A 16159-nucleotide genomic window follows, 5' to 3' on the forward strand; every position below is an offset into this window, starting at 1 on the left:
ATAAACAGCAGGCCAATCGAATAAGCCCTGCACAACTATGCTTATTGATCTATAACAGAGATAGTGCACATGTGGGGGATGTGTAAAGTTAAATGAATCACACTATAGTTATTTATTAAAATGCAATTTTGTGGACATCCATCCATCTGAAGACAGAGCTGAAGCCTATCCCATTCGTCACAGAGCGAGTGCGGGGCACACTGTCAGTCCATCACAGTGTTGAGTTGACAATGGGATCATATTGCTTTACAACCAGTGTGCACAGGAGAGTAGACTAAATCAACAAAATGCACTTTTAGCATCATTTGGGCATGTAAGCATTTTTAAAGACATGCAATAAAAATCTTATTTGTATCACAGCTACGTCCTATAGGGGTCGCTATAGCAGATACTCTGCCTCCATCTAACTTCACCCCTCCTTCACTACATCCGTGTACCTCCTCTGTGGTCTTCCTCTTTTTCTCCAGTCTAGCAGCTCCATACTCAACCTCCTTTGTCCAGAATATCCACTATCCCACCTCTACACTTGCTCAATCCATCTCTAACTTTCTAACACTCTAACTTTGTCTCCAAACTGCTGAACCTGAGCTGTCCCTCTGATGTACACATTTCTAATCCTGGTCACGCCCAATAAAAGTCTCATTAAAAAAGAGTCTAAGTATAAAAAACTTTTAATTTTTCAGAGTAAATGCTGCAGAGACTTTGTGACAGAGATCAAAAACAACTACTGGTTTCTTGCCCTTCATGCTGAAGTTGTACCTCCTTGACTCATCACTGTAATTCACATTTTAGTTCCTTGTGGTGCTGCTGATGTTCCAACTTCCTGAAACCTAAACATGTATTTAAGCATTATGATATGTATAGTTTAGCTTTTCAGTTTGTTTGTCAGGTGTGGATGTCGAAGGTAGAAATAAGAAGCACAGACTGTGCGCCTCCATCTTCACAGATGTTATTGGCTCCTCCCAGACAGCTTAGTAAAACATTCCAGCCCACCTCTGGGAATCTGCTGGCTCCTCGGCACACTCTAACTGAACTTCAGTCAGGACTTTACAGGAGTTAAAAGAGACTGAGCTGACACAAAATGAGAGGACTTGTTGTCTTGGTAACTTTGGCGTGCTTTGCCACAGCTCAGCACCAAGCACTGATTGACTACTTGGAGCGGAGGCTGCTTGCTATTGAGGTAAGACTCTCTTTACCTCCCTGCCGAGCCCTGCGCTCCAGAGTCCCTCTGAAAGGAAACTTCTAGGGACAGAGGCAATGGAATGCAGATGTGGCCAAATCCTGGAGAAATTACTGGAAAATACAGCTCCTTTAAGGGTACGGGGACTGTGGCATTTTTGTCTGAGTTGTGAGTTAGAAATGGGCCTCTGAAGTTTCCTTAGTCAAGGTATACGTGCACGTATGTTACCAACAAAAAAAAAAGAGTTTATGCAAAATTGCATCAGTGAAAAAACTTTTTTTGAGGGCAAGTAGTTTTCTGGCATCACAAAGAGATATTCTAAAAAACAAAAAGGGCCAGGGCTAACCTTTTTTTCTATGATGGACACAAATGTATTTGGCTTAATTGGACAAAACTAAAACACAAGAACAGACTGACTGATTGTCAGTCATGTCTGTAATTTAATTTAAATGAGAAGCACGAACCTTTTTAACACACTTTATTAAACTGAACTCCCAAAAATGCTATTTACCCACATCTAACAGTCTCAGCTCATGTCATGTTGAATGATTACCTGTGGGAAGGATCTCTTTTCATTTCCTTCTTCCACAGCGGGGTCATGGGTCAGGCTCGACCACAAAGCACCCAGCTGTATTCTGCATTCAGCTCATAGACACTCGAGCTGGGTGGAAACTTGCCACGTGTGGGCTGAAGCCGGTTGTTTGATAGATGGGTTTTATTCTTATTATTATGGCTTTCTACCACAGTGTTTACTGAGCCTGAAAAGGACATCAAATTATGGTGTTTTCATTGCAGTCAGTGCTCTCTAGAAATCCACTCAAGCTCACTGTATAACACACATCCTATTTATTATTCTGAGTGCTATACAAACAGGGAATACATGTCTGATCATATCTCAGTTATGACTAACCACCTTTGTTAAAACAGGACAGGATCTCTCTGTGGCACGAGCAGACCACCCGCTATGCCTCCGAGCTGCGGGAGCTGAAGCAGCAGATGGTTTCCCAGCTGGAGAACCTGGACAAAGAAAAAGAGGCACTGAGGATGAATATAGACAGCGTGGGGACCAGGGTGGACCGGGTCGAGCGGGAATTAGACTATCTGGAGACACAGAATGGGGCTCAGCCGTGTGTGGATGTGGACGACAAGCTAATAGAGCAGCAGGTGACTGTGGTGAAGGAGAAACAGAAGTCCAAATACTCACAACTCTCAGGTGAGAAATGAAATCTTTACTAAATACCCTGATTTTTTTTATTGGGGATGAACATGACATGCTTGAGCAATGCATGAATAATGTGACCAACAGTTCAAGTCAGCTGACAGTTTATTAGGTATACCTTACTAGGACCAGGTGAGACCTCCTTTTGCCTTCAGAACTGCTTTAATATTGGTGGCAGAAATTCAACAAGGTGCTAAAAACATTCCTCAGACATTCTGGTCCATATTATCGTGACAACATCACACAGTTACTGCAGATTTCTCAGCTGGACATCCATGATGTGCATCTCTGGTTCCACCAAATCTTGCTCTACAGCATTGAGATCTGGTGACTGATGAGGTTATTTGAGTACACTGAAATCATTGTCATCGTCTAGAAACCATTTTGTGGTGGTTTGAGCTTTGTGACATGATGATTGCACTGCTGAAGCAGCCATTAGAAGATGTGCACACTGTGGTCATGTAGGGTCAACAACAAAACTGGGGTAGGCTGTGGTGTTTAAACAATCCTTTGTTGGTACTAAGGAACCCAAAGTGTGACAACAAAGCATCCTATAAACCATTAAACCACCATCAACCTGCAGCCTGAACTGTTGACACAAGGCTAGATGCAGCCATGCTTTCATGTTGTTTACAGCAAATTCAGACCCTGACATCAATCAAGACTCATCAGACCAGGCAACAGTTTTCTATTCGTCTGTTGTTCTATTTTGCTGAGCCCGTGTGAATTGTAGAATCAGGCCTCAGTTGCCAGTTGCTTACCTGTCAGGAGTGGTGCTTGATGTGGTCTTTTTCTGCTGTAATCCATCTTCTTTGAAGTTCCGCATGTTGTACATTTGTTGTCGCCTTCCTATCATTTCAAAGCAGTTTGGCTATTCTCCTCTGACCTCTCTGTAAACTCTACAGATGACTGTGTGGGAAAATCCCAGCAGATCAGCACGTTCTGAAATACTCAGAAAGCACTCAGCCCATCTGGCACCAACAACCTTGCCACGTTCAAAGTCACTGAAATGACCTTTCCTCCCCATCCTGATGCTGTTTTTAAAGAGGCTGCCTTAAACACGTCCACATGTCTAAATGCTATTGCTGCCATGTAATTGGCTGATTAGATATCTGGGTTAACAAGCTGTTAGACACATGTACCTGGTTGCCAGTAATTGCATATTTATTACATTGTCTATGAGAGCCAACTCACATATATATTTAAAAAATTCCCAACTCGCCCTGCAAGGACCCGAGCTTTATCCTTAAAGCTTGGGTCCTTTGCCAGAGGCCTGGGAGCTTGAGGGACCTCTCCAGTATCTTTGCTGTCCCAGGACTGTGCTCTTTTGGACAGAGGTCTCAGATGTTGTTCCTGGGATCTGATGGAGCCACTCGGCCAGTTCACGGTTCACTGCCCCAAGTGCTCCGATTACCACTGGGAATTGGGTTGTTTTAAAAAAATAACAATAATAATGTTAAATAGCCAGTTTGAGATGACAGAGAAAGAGATTCTTTCTTTCCTGTCCAACTGAGTAGATATTCTATTATTAAAAATCATAAACGATTTTTGAAAACTCCAGTAATCATTACTGCAATTTGCATCATTTCAGATGAATGTAATGCTGCATTAAATGAAAGTTCTTTTATTCTTAAAATTACATTTAGTGATCCCAAGTGTCACTTAAGTGTTAAGTGTTTTGAGAGGCAGTGCCTTTTAGTTTTTAAGGAATGTTCTAAAAATAGCTTGGCACTGTCGTTTTTAGCAATCTGTGTAAAGCTGGAGGAAATGGTGCAAACTCTCTTTAATGTCAGACAGACTCACATTTGGTAAGCTTGTGCGTTTTTATGGCACCAGGACTGCATGCAGAATTCATTTACAAGCCAGGAAAATAAAATTAAAGCAATTAATTACAGTTAACTAAAGGAATGTGTCACCAGTGCAAGGGTGTCTGGCTGATGTAAAAACAATGCAGAATTAAAAATACAAGCAGCAATGATTGTGCTCCTGCACTTTCATGCATGTCGAGTTTTACTGGAGTCAAGATGTTTCCTGCACGAATTTGGATGCCACGTTTCCTGGATTGTAACTGGTTTTGCATAAACAAGTTACCTAACACGTCCTGTGTCCATTAGTTGGTGTTTGAGAACACCCACTAATTATATGTCATGCTGCTGTTTACCATGTGTGGAACCCACAATGAAAACCTGATGATAATTTACATTTAATGATGATTATCACCTACAGCTGATTTCCAGATACCACGGTGGCATTATGAGTGTGACCTAATACTGACACGTAGCTCGGATTCTGCACATGAAGTTTGGGACAGATTGGACAGTGCATATTTGAGATCTAACAAATTTTTTTTGTTTTGTTTTGTGTCAAAGGATTGATTTTGACATGCTGTAATAAACAAACTCCTCTATGAAAAGCTCTTCAAGCAAAAAAGCCAAAAACTTCAGTTTTGGCCATGCTTCGGCCCTCAAATGATAAATAATTGAGAACACAGAAACTTGTTTGTGGGATAAATTGATCCCTGAATGGGCTTTCTCATGGAAGTACCCGTCCTTCCACAATATGAGGACAGCCATATTTATAATGCATATGAGCTAAATTTACTTTAATTTTCTAATAAATGAGTAGTTTAATCTATGGGCACAGGAACATTTCTCTCTTTATTGGTTTTTCTTTCATGGACAGTAGACAAACTTATTAATCACACAAAAGGAAAATGATGCTTTATAGCCAATTTAGCTACTGGCTGTTTCATCTAATTAACACTCAACTGAAAGCAGAGCTGACGCTGATGACTGGTGGGAATGTTATTAGTTTTTCATGGGAACCATGAATGTGTATGCCACATCTAATGGAAATAAAACGAGGTGTTCTTTCTGAACCACAGCTATAAATAGTACAGACGTGACTAGAATATTTGAAAACTGCCAGCTGTGTCGAGTAAAGCCTGTCCTGCTCTCTGTTTCAGACTGCAGCGACATGATCTCCAGCATAAAAGCCATGAAGATATTGAAGAGAGTCGGAGGGCAAAAGGGCACCTGGACTAAAGACACCAACAGGGCCTCTGGGAAGGTCTACATTTTTAATGGGACGGAAGACGACATCATCCACGCGTTTGCCTCTGTGCAAGACTTCACCCGCTCGTCGGGCATGTCTCTGTCCAGTACAGTGAAGCTGCCGTCAGCCTGGAGGGGAACAGGCCACGTGGTCTACAACAACTACGTGTATTACATGAGTCAGGCTGACGAGTTAAAGGTGGTTAAACATGACCTGCAGAATAACTCTCTGACTGACAGTGCAGTGTTTCCTGTGCAGGACCACGTCCCTGTGTATGGTCTGACCCCAGAGACGGTGATTGACCTGGCTGTGGATGAGGAAGGCCTGTGGGCCATTTACGCCACACAGCAGAATGAAAGGTACATCTCTCTGGCTAAAATGGACACCACCTCACTGGATATTGAGCAGATGTGGGACACAAATTGTCCCAGAGAGAATGCAGAGGCGGCCTTTGTCATCTGTGGCACTCTGTATGTTGTGTACAACACCAAGCAGGCTGGACGCTCACGAGTACAATGTGTGTTCGACGTCAACGACATGGTGACCAGTGAAGATGCACCGCTGGTTTACTTTCCAAAACGCTACGGATCTCACTCAAGTCTGAAGTACAATCCCCACGAGAAGCTGCTCTACGCCTGGGATGATGGCTACCAGATCCTGTACAAGCTTACCATGAAGAAGAAACTAGAGATCTGAGCTTCTCTAAACAGCCCTAACGCTGTATTCTGAGAGGTTTTAGCTTCTAAACTACAGATGAGGTCTCAAAACTAACGATTTTGTAGAATTTAAGATCATTTCTCACCTTTCAGGGAGTTTCAGAACAGCTTAAATATAAAATCTTGGACTCTAACATTGTAATCCACTTCTCATAAAACCTGGAAGCTGCAATAACACAACATTTACTGTAGGGACTGTGAGGCAGGAGACAAACCTAAGAAATGAACAAGAGTCTGTGATGATTCTTTCATGCTACATAGACGTTATTAGGAAGTGACAAAGCTTCATTACAACAAAAAGGAAACGTGAGTGGTTCCCCAAGTGTTGGCCATCGCACCCTGGTGGGCAGTTAAGGTACTGTTGGTGGGCCACAATATGATATTTACAAAAAAAAAAAAATGTTAAAAGGAAATACAAGAAAAATAAATCTGAGGATATGAAGTGAAGAAAATACTCAACCTTTATTGTCGACAATACATAGATGGTACAAAAATACTGCTTGTGAGATGATCAGGATGAAAAAAGAGGACGAAAACAGCCAAGATTCAGGAGTGTGAGACTGTAATTATGCATCATAATTTTCTTTTCACAAATTCAGAACTAATTTCAAAATGCTCAGATTTATTTTGTGATATCTGGTGTTTTGTGGCTACCTTAACCCCACTTCTAACGAGACTACACCGTGCTTCCATCTTTAGAGTTGTTTCTCCATCTGCTGTTGAGTGGACCGAAACAGATATACTGTACTTACCCATGATTAGCTGCTGTCTAAGTTTCTGCAGTGGCTCCAGGCACTTTTGTGTGTTCACAGATATGAGGCAAATATTCAACACATCCTTTTAATAGCATAAAACCTCTGTCAAACCTGCCACTTCTATACCTGATATTTGTCATATCAACATGAATCTTTATACCCCAAGTGCTTATCAACTGAATCCAGCTTCTTGAATCTTCCTTCTCAGCTCATTTGTACTGACTCCATTGGATTTTAACATGACAGTTTTGTGTAGCATTCACAGTAATCTTGTCCGTGCTACTAAATACACAACATTAAATACACCCTAGGAAATGTTATCTTTTGTAGCTTGTTAATTTAATATTTTTTAGTGTTCAGATTTATATCATAAGCACTGTTAACATAAAATACAACCACTGTGTAAGGTGAGCTGAAAAATGTAACTCCGACATTAGGATACTGTATGTGCAAGAAACCGCTAGCAGGCTAGCACCCTGTGCATTATCTGCACTCTTCCCACATGTTGAGCACATGTGCATTTTTGCTAAATACCACCCAAAAAATGAGCAAACAGCACCACTATTGCGATTACTATTCTTTGATGTTTATTAATTTATATCTGAACATAACTTTCTTACTGCCATTTCTTCTACACTTATATCTCCTTTTTCCCCCCGCTATCATATTTTTTCCTAATAACTGTTCATTATAAAAATAACTGGCAGACTAACCATTTTAAACAAGGCTGTCAGTGTTTTTCTATGTACAGTATATAAAGATTGATATAGAAATATTTAAGCATCCATGTAAGATTTGACTCTGCTACACAGTTGCCGCATTGAGCGATGTGGAGCGTTATCCTGCTGGAAACAGCCATCAGAAGCTGGGTACACTGTGGTCATAATGAGATGGACCACAGACACAGATATCAAATGGTGTGAAAATAATAGTGGTTGTTGAATATTATGTTATTCATGATTATAATAAATCTGAAATTTAATTGAATTATGAGTGCTTTATTGATTTTAGTAACGTGTGTTGTCCTCTGGGGTTAAGAAGACCGCACAGGACAAAGTGGTGCAATAGGGACAAATTGTCACGCCATACTGCTTTCCAACACATCTCTGATTTTGAATGTTTAAAATGTGAAGTCAACCAATTTTGTCGTGTTGACAACAACACAACAAAACAGGCAGCACAATTTGACCATCTTGACCATGTTTAAATGCACTGAGCTGTCGTCATTTGACTGGTTGATTCAGCAGCTGAACAGGTGGATCTAACAGAGTGGCCAGTGAAATATTTAAACTTCCGTTTTGCTTCACATCGAATGTAATTTGTAAGACTGCTTTCCTAACCAGTCCAAAAGTCTTTGGAGCTATAATTTCTCATATAATTTTATCATTAATGATTGCCTGACATTTCCAAGAATGATAAAATTACAGAATCAAGCTTTTTAAAAACCACATTCATCATAAGTACTTCAGTCCATCTGCAGGCTGCAGACATGGTCTTGTATGCTTGATTGGCCAAAGCTTAATGAAGCATGAAAATAATTTCACAACCAGACGGTCTGTGAGACTCTGGTATTTGAGTTTTATAAAGCGCTTGGTAAAACTTCTACATCTGTCTCAAAGTGTAAGATTTCGCTCACCCGTCCAAAATAAAAATTGGTCAAGTTTATAATGTATCAATAAAACCAGTAAAGAAGTTTAAACAAGTTTATTTTTTCCTAACTGTAAATAAACATTTGTAAAAATGGCTTAAAATTGACAGTAAGAAAAGAGGCAACAGTTACATAAAATCTGAATTACAATACATTTGGAACATTTTTATACCCGACTGAGTTTGCTGAGTAATCCTGCCATTAAACCTGAATCCCACCAGTAATTAAATGAAGGTGCACTTTTAAAATCAATTAACGATAACTGGGATTCAAACCAAGCTAGAAAACCACTGCTTTCATCTCAACTCTCTCATTGGAGTTGTGACCAATTCACTTCAGCCCATCGTAATCAGCTGCTGCTCACCCACCGTTATTTGCACTACCCCACAAACTTGTTTGATCACGTTTAATTCTAACTAACCTATTACTTCAAGATGGACATGCTAAAGACAACATACCATTAAAATTTGGAAATATAATGTTATACAAATAGAATGGGTCTACCCAACCTGCACTGACTCAAAGCCCATCATAAATACATCAAATATGACAAGTTGCATATAAATATGCAAAATAATTATATTGAAAATTACAGTTAAATCCTCAAAACTATGATAAACATTGAAACAGTGAAACTCTCACGACAAGTTGCTTCTCGAGGGCTGGTTTTAGTTACTGAAGAATCCAATGTATTCTGTAGTGTCCACTTTTTCCCGTCCATTTGAGTCATGAACCTGAAGCATGGCGAGTCTTTATTGCTTAGATATAGCTGGCATTAAAAGAGCCTGTTATTTTGCACGACTCAGAGTCTGAGGTGGGGAAGTGGCATGGAGACATCACGGAAAAATCGATGCACAAGAGCATTTTTGGCAGACAGCCTTTTGTTTGGATCGTAGTTCAGCATTTCCTGTAAGATCGAAAAAAAAAAAGAAAAGCAGTCAATGAATACAGCCACGTGCTTCAGTCAAAAACTAACACAAGTCGTGGAGTTCATGACACTGTTCAGGGTGCACAGTGGTCAACTCTCTAGTCTGAAAGGGACACTTTCACAGGAGAAAATATTCAGATAGGCAAAGCAGAAAGAAGACCAACTTCTTTGGCCATGAATATATAATGAAAGTGCCAATAAATCAGAAATGTTCTCACCCCGAGCAGTTCTCTTCCATCTTCGTCAAGAAGAGGCACCACTTTTGATAAATCCTGCCGAGCCCACTTGGGGAAGGTTGGTTTGTAGTCAGGCATGGATGTGACTCCGGGCCAGACGGTCTCGTCAGGCGTCCCCAGAGTACGAAAGATTCGGAATAACTGATCTATCTCCGAGTCACCGGGAAACAAAGCCCTCCTGGTGACCTGTGGGCAGGGAGACATGGTTGGTGTCTTTTGTTCATTTTGGAGCTTTTTCTTTTTTGCTGTTAATAATTAAAGTATGTTACCATTTCAGCAAAAATACATCCAAGACTCCAGATGTCAACAGCTGTGGAGTAGTACTTGCAGCCCAGGAGAATTTCTGGGGCTCTGTACCAAAGTGTTACCACCTGAAAAATATCACAGGAGTAAACAGTTGTTGCATGCACTGAGCTAAGAAATTGTAGGTGCCATTAACCTACATAGTAGAGACCACATGAAAGCAGAGCAAGCACATCTGAAGTTCTAGCCGTTTATAATCTTATAACTCTAACATTTACTTAGGTAGGTTGTCAACGCCTTACTTCATGTGTATATGCGCGGACGGGTACTCCGAAGGCTCTTGCCAGGCCAAAGTCAGCCAGCTTGATCTCACCCTGGGCGTTGATGAGGAGGTTCTGGGGCTTCAGGTCTCGATGGAGAACCCTGTGAGAGTGGCAGAAAGCCAGGCCTTGCAGCAGCTGAAAAAGATAGCTCTGCAAACACAGCAAAATATGCTCAGTTGAGTCAAGCCTGACTTCCAGAGTACAATTCTTAGCAGTATTAACTGCTGAAAGTATGAATTCAAATCTGCTGTGGTGGTTACCTTTACTAGAGGCAGCGGGATACCAGTGACTGAGGAGGAGTCCATAAACTTTTTTAAATCCTGGTGAAGAAACTCAAAAACAAGATAGAGCTTGTTCTCGGTGTGGATAACATCGCGTAATCTGCAACATGTTGACAGGTAAGTTGGCTTGAAAAAAAAGCAACATCAAACAAGTAAAACAAGAATACTGCAAGCATGGTTTAGACATAGCTGTAACATAAGCACTTACTTGACAATATTTGGGTGACTGAGTTCTTTGAGAAGCGATATCTCCCGGATAGCTGTGCTCGGTACGCCCTCTGTTTCCCTGAAATGAACAAACGGTAAAAGAAACAGGTTTTTATCTAAGCCAAGCATGTACTTTAGTATCCTGGCAGTCTGACAGCTGATCCAAGTCCTGAAAGCTGAAAGAAACAACACTACACCTTTAAGCAGCGCACCTTATAAATTAGCACAGATTAGACACGCTAATGATTTAGTTTTCTCTGGTTTGAAACAAAGGTCACAAAGCAAGCAACTTTGACTAACGGCACATCTGAATTTTCAGTAAGGTTTTCTGATGCAGCCTGAGGAAAATGATGGCGATTTAGATCTGGGACACTTTACTGTTATTTACGGATTGTGTTTTTATATTATAACAAGTTACACGTTAATACAACACAACAAGCTCATATGAGCTGTAAAGTTATGTAGGTGTCCTATGTAAGAACTGCTCCTTCTGTGGCCATGAAGACTTTGCTCTTATGTCCAGTGTGGTTGTAGGAAGTTAACTGATGAAACAGTCATGCCCTGATGGAGCCACGAGGTGAGTAAACTGATTACATCAACTCTTCGGCACAGTAAAACTTGAAAACTAACGTTAGCCTGGTAGCCCGAGGATAAACAACAATAGTTTGTTTACTTACGTGTCCAGCCTGATTTTCTTCAGAGCGACAGTTTCTCCCGTCACTTTGTTCTTGGCTTTGTAAACAACCCCATACGTGCCCTCTCCAATTTTCTCAACTTTCTGAAACGAGTCCATCTCGTACCAAGCGCAGGTCTTTAAGCGGCAATTAGCCTTTTAGCTCTTTGTGTCGAAGCTAACGAAAGCTGGGTAGCTACTGAGGGAAACCTCACATATAACCATGTAAGTAACTGCTGCTCAAGGCTTCTTCATCCGGTCTGCACGCGCCACAGGTTTAAGACTTAATTCTGACTGAGGATAAACTATCTCAGGTCAGCGCGAAGTAGCTAAAAACAAAAGAAAGAGTCATTTGCAGACCCTGTTCATAACAATATCCGTAAAATGTTTGGTTTTGCGCGGCGGTGGCGGCTCGTTTGAAAAAAAATCAGAAGCAACACAACAGCGTTTCCCGCGTTAGACTGGAGGAGTTCGTTTTTGTGTTCCAGACACACCGATAGTTGTAGGTGGGCGGTAGTCTAAATGCTTTTCTCTTCCACTTGGGTCCTATTTGAAAAATTGTTGTGCATGGTACTGCTCTTATCGATTAAAGAAATAAATTTAAAACATTTTTTATCGGCTAATTTTAAATTCTTAGCTTCTGTTTAACAAAAGGGTGCAAGTCGTGATATAGAGCGGTGTTGTATCGGGATAACAAGGAAACAGTTAACAAACACCCTCACAGGTCACATGGTTGAACGGCGACGTCGCTATACGTAAACTACGTCGGAAAGACACGAACAGATTATAAAGTGTACAGAACGCATACTATTTACTGTCTTTCTATCTATGAATGTAGCCACAATTCACAGTTTTATAGATGTGTACTGCACAAATATGAACAATTATTTAAACACATACACAATCTAATGCAAAATATAAATGCAAAATAAAAAGCATGAGCAACATTGTGTATAGCATAATAAAAACATTAGTTGTCTTCACATCTATGATATATCTTCTGCATCTTATATATACAGCAGTTTTAAAAGTTAGAAAGCTGTTTTCCTAATCCTAAGAACTTTTACTTTCTATAGTTATTCAAACATGGTGAGATCAAAAATAAATAAATAAATAAAAGAGAACAATTTGATCTCTTCAGTGGCAGGAAGTGTTTGTAATGACCCACTAGATTATGGAGCAATGCTTTCCAAGTTCTGTTTTTTAACTGTTTTTCTCTTGCTCTCTGTTTTGATTGAAAAACTAAACTAATTAACAGACATAGTGATGGATCTGATATAGTGTAATAGGACACATCTGTACTCAAATAATACCTTTGAAAAAGGTCTGGTAATGTGTGTCCACCTGCAGATCCTTTGTGTTCTTTCAAAGGGGCAACTGGATTTAACACTTTCTTCACCTCAGGGACCAAAATGACCTGCTGGGTACCAGTTAAAGCTCGCTTGTGGTTTGTGAACAGGAACCCTGAGCTAGCCTCTAACCAGGGGATAAGCTGTACCATTTTTTTAAATCAGACTTGTTGGCTATGATAAAGTATCTGTCAAATACAACACTTTGTTATATAGAGTTATACACTCACCATCATCCTAATTCGGCAAACAGGTTGAACTGCTCATTAATGCAAATAAATATCAGCCAATCACATAACAGCAACCCAGTGCATTTGGGCACATATACATGTTCAAAGCGACCCGCGGAAATTCAAACTAGACATCAGAATGAGAGAAACAGGTGGGTAAGGTGAATTTAAATGTGGCATGGTTGTTGGTACTGATTATTTCACAGTACCAATGTCACAAACCTTTAAATCTGTAAGGATTTAGTGATGGTAAGAGTATTTTTGACTTTTCACATTAGCAAAATTATGAGTAGATCTAATCTGGTGTTATATGATTATGCTGCAGTTGTTTAAAGACACACATTCATTGTTAATGTTATCGCTAACACCCGTGTTTTTCTCTGGTATGCCAGATGTCCGCTTTAAAGAAGGTCAATATTGATCTGAAATTTTAACCGCAATTGTGTTTAAGTCAGTAGGTTCCCCCTGCAGCATGAAGAAACACCCTCATTTGGTGCTAAGAGACACAGAAAGCATTCATTCCAGTACTGCACATGATCGAAGCCCGCAGGCCCAACACGTCTCCACGTTGCATATTTATATGTGAAGTGACGTCTTTGAGCACCACAAAGATGTTAGTTCTCATTTCATTGTGTCGGCTGTACTAAGTTTCTCCTGTAGATGATCACTGATCAGTAAAATTACGACTGATCCACAGAAAGTGACGCATGTAACTTGTCTGAATATTTATCTGTCAGGAGGAGGATTCAGATTTTCCCTGTTCTCCCTGCAGTTTAGAGGAGTTGGTTTCATAATCTGTGTGGACAGAGGTAATTAGGAAGCAAGTTTCCTGTCAGGAGATCTCCCACAGCCTGAATAATCTGATGGTGAATCATAAGCAGCCTTGGCGCAGGTCCTGCGTACAGCAGATTAGCCTGCTGATTGTTCTGCTCCATCATGTATCAGTGGAAGCTTCGTGTTTGTAGAAGTAGTTGTGCTGTACGTGTTTACCTTGGTTTGTGGTTTCTCTTTAGGCAAATCTTCTTTTTGTGTCTAGTAGAAAAATACAAACGATGAAAAAAAAAATGAGGAGAGTTTGTTTTAAGCCATTTGAACACACCGAATGACTACTGATGGCTGCTGTGGTCATGAACTGATTTGACTGTCTAGTCTGGTACTTTTCATATACCAGATGGCTTTATTGATCTGGTTGGGGGTCAGTTCTAAATCACATCCCTCGGTTTCTAATAGTGCGTGAAAAGAGAAGCCTGTGTGACTGTTTGACTTCAGTTTTGTTGACACGCTCTATATTGATTGTGCTGAAATAGTTTTTGAGGATTCCAGGCTTTACTGGCCTTGTTATTAAGTGCAAATGAGAAATATTTATAATGTCAAATAATTTGTGCAGAAAATGATCAGATTTCACAAAACAAGGTTCTGTGTTAATTCCATAAATTCCCCGAAACCCAGGAACAAATTTATTAAGATAATAAAAAGTGGAGGCTAAATAAGCCTATTTGTGGTATGTGGTATGTTAAGTCAGGTGCTCCTTGTGAGGCCGTTTTCTCCTCCTGAACTCTGTTGAGTAGCGCATGAGGGGTCACATGTAGTGCAGCCTGAATAGTCTCACGGGCATGAGAGAACATTACTGGGAAAGCCACCAGTCACTGTCAAAATGACTCCGTATGACTCTGTATAATGTATAAGAATTTATCTACACAAAGTGGAAATAAGAAAACAAAAAAGCCAAACAAACAATTAATAAAACAACTGAAAATAGAAAATTTGAAAGTGGGGGATAATAAAAACACTTTACCTTCTTACTGATTTAACATGTTACTTGTTATACCTGAAGGAATTTCGTGTGTAATAAGTAAAAAATTAGTCTGAAAAGTGTTTTTCCTCCTCTTTAACAGTTTTCTGAAACACAACCTCAGTCGGGAAGCTGTAAAAAATGAAAATAAAAACAAATTTAGAAAATTTGCAGATCTAATAAACTCACGTTTTATTTTCAATTAAAACTGAAAACATTAAATTGTTTAAAGTGAAAAAAAACCCCTTTCTCCTCTTTAGTCCAGAGATTTTCCAAATCTTGATTCCTCTGACTGCAGAACAGTTTGAAATTTTGCGTCAGTAAATTTTAAGTGATCTTTATCCCAGAGACGACGGCAGCATTTGTGGACCATGTCTTCACAGATAATGAGTTCTGGAAGTGTTCCTGAGCTCCTGCAGTCATTTCCATGACAGAATCATGTTGTTAATGCAGTGGTGCTGATTTTTGGCCTCAAGCTTACTTTTTTCCTCTTCCCTTCTGCAACTCCAAGATGCTCTTTTTATACCCAATCATGTAACTGATTTGTTGGCAGTTAAACTAATTAGCTGCAAAATTTTCCTCCAGCTGTTTCTTTTTAGTAACACTTACTTTTCCAGCCTTTTTTCCCCCATGTCCCAACTGTTTTAAGTCTTGCCATCAAATTCTTTATCAGTAGGAAAAGCTGTAAAACTTGTGAAAATATAGTTAAAAGTCCAAAAGTTATGCCTTCCTTCACAATATCCTAAGCCATCAGGTGAGACGGATTGGAGTGTTTGACAGGTCGATTCTGGCCCTCGGGCCTTATGCTTTACATCCAGTGGTTTCCTCCATTTGTCCACAAAAATTCGGGAGCATCAATATAATGTCCCAGCCTGATCAGAGTCATAACATCAATGATGACAAAACTTTGATACAAAATGTTTATGCTCCCTATTAACCAGTATAAATTTCTCCAACCGAAAAGAGGCTGTTGAGATTTGTAATGATTTAGCATTTTTTAACATATAATTTCTCAATTGCAAACACTTATAAAACTCAGTATTTGACCTAGAATACTGGGACTTCAGGGATTCAAAGGATTTAAACTCACCATGTTTAAAGAGGTCATAAAACCTCTTTACACCTACTTTATGCCATCCCACAAAACTCGATCCTTTGTTTTGCGGCAGAAGGTCTGGATTATTTATAAGCGTTGACAAAATATTAAACGGAAGACTACTGCTAAAAAGTGTTCTCAGTTTTCCCCACGTCCACATAGCATTATATATCAGTGGGTTATGCTTTATTACGTGAGGTAAGTCATTAAGGCGTTTCCCTGGAAAGTT

General features: G+C 39.9%; 2 protein-coding genes across 2 annotated transcripts; one reads left to right on the plus strand and one right to left on the minus strand.

Moving 5' to 3' along the window:
* Nucleotides 1-993: 993 nt before the first annotated feature.
* Nucleotides 994-8487, plus strand: olfml3b (olfactomedin-like 3b). The gene is made up of 3 exons (XM_080890604.1): nt 994-1180; nt 2108-2393; nt 5365-8487. Exons 1-3 carry the CDS (start codon nt 1082-1084, stop codon nt 6147-6149), a joined length of 1170 nt encoding a protein of 389 aa, XP_080746730.1. The 5' UTR covers nt 994-1081; the 3' UTR covers nt 6150-8487.
* Nucleotides 8488-8613: 126 nt separating this feature from the next.
* Nucleotides 8614-12029, minus strand: cdk2 (cyclin dependent kinase 2). The gene is made up of 7 exons (XM_080890605.1): nt 11468-12029; nt 10792-10869; nt 10563-10683; nt 10282-10452; nt 10006-10107; nt 9719-9922; nt 8614-9479 (listed from the first exon to the last, which is right to left on the minus strand). Exons 1-7 carry the CDS (start codon nt 11581-11583, stop codon nt 9375-9377), a joined length of 897 nt encoding a protein of 298 aa, XP_080746731.1. The 5' UTR covers nt 11584-12029; the 3' UTR covers nt 8614-9374.
* Between the last annotated feature and the right edge of the window lie 4130 nt (nt 12030-16159).

The sequence above is a fragment of the Rhamphochromis sp. 'chilingali' genome (genome assembly GCF_963969265.1).
Source record: "Rhamphochromis sp. 'chilingali' genome assembly, chromosome: 9".
In the NCBI taxonomy this organism is placed as follows: domain Eukaryota; kingdom Metazoa; phylum Chordata; class Actinopteri; order Cichliformes; family Cichlidae; genus Rhamphochromis; species Rhamphochromis sp. 'chilingali'.

Coding starts and splice junctions, on each gene's coding strand:
- olfml3b (XM_080890604.1), top strand. CDS start 1,082: ATGAGAGGACTTGTTGTCTTGGTAACTTTGGCGTGCTTTGCCACAGCT. Junction 1,181..2,107: donor GGAGGCTGCTTGCTATTGAG/GTAAGACTCTCT, acceptor TTGTTAAAACAG/GACAGGATCTCTCTGTGGCA. Junction 2,394..5,364: donor CAAATACTCACAACTCTCAG/GTGAGAAATGAA, acceptor TCTCTGTTTCAG/ACTGCAGCGACATGATCTCC.
- cdk2 (XM_080890605.1), bottom strand. CDS start 11,583: ATGGACTCGTTTCAGAAAGTTGAGAAAATTGGAGAGGGCACGTATGGG. Junction 10,870..11,467: donor AAGAAAATCAGGCTGGACAC/GTAAGTAAACAA, acceptor TGTTCATTTCAG/GGAAACAGAGGGCGTACCGA. Junction 10,684..10,791: donor AGTCACCCAAATATTGTCAA/GTAAGTGCTTAT, acceptor AACATGTTGCAG/ATTACGCGATGTTATCCACA.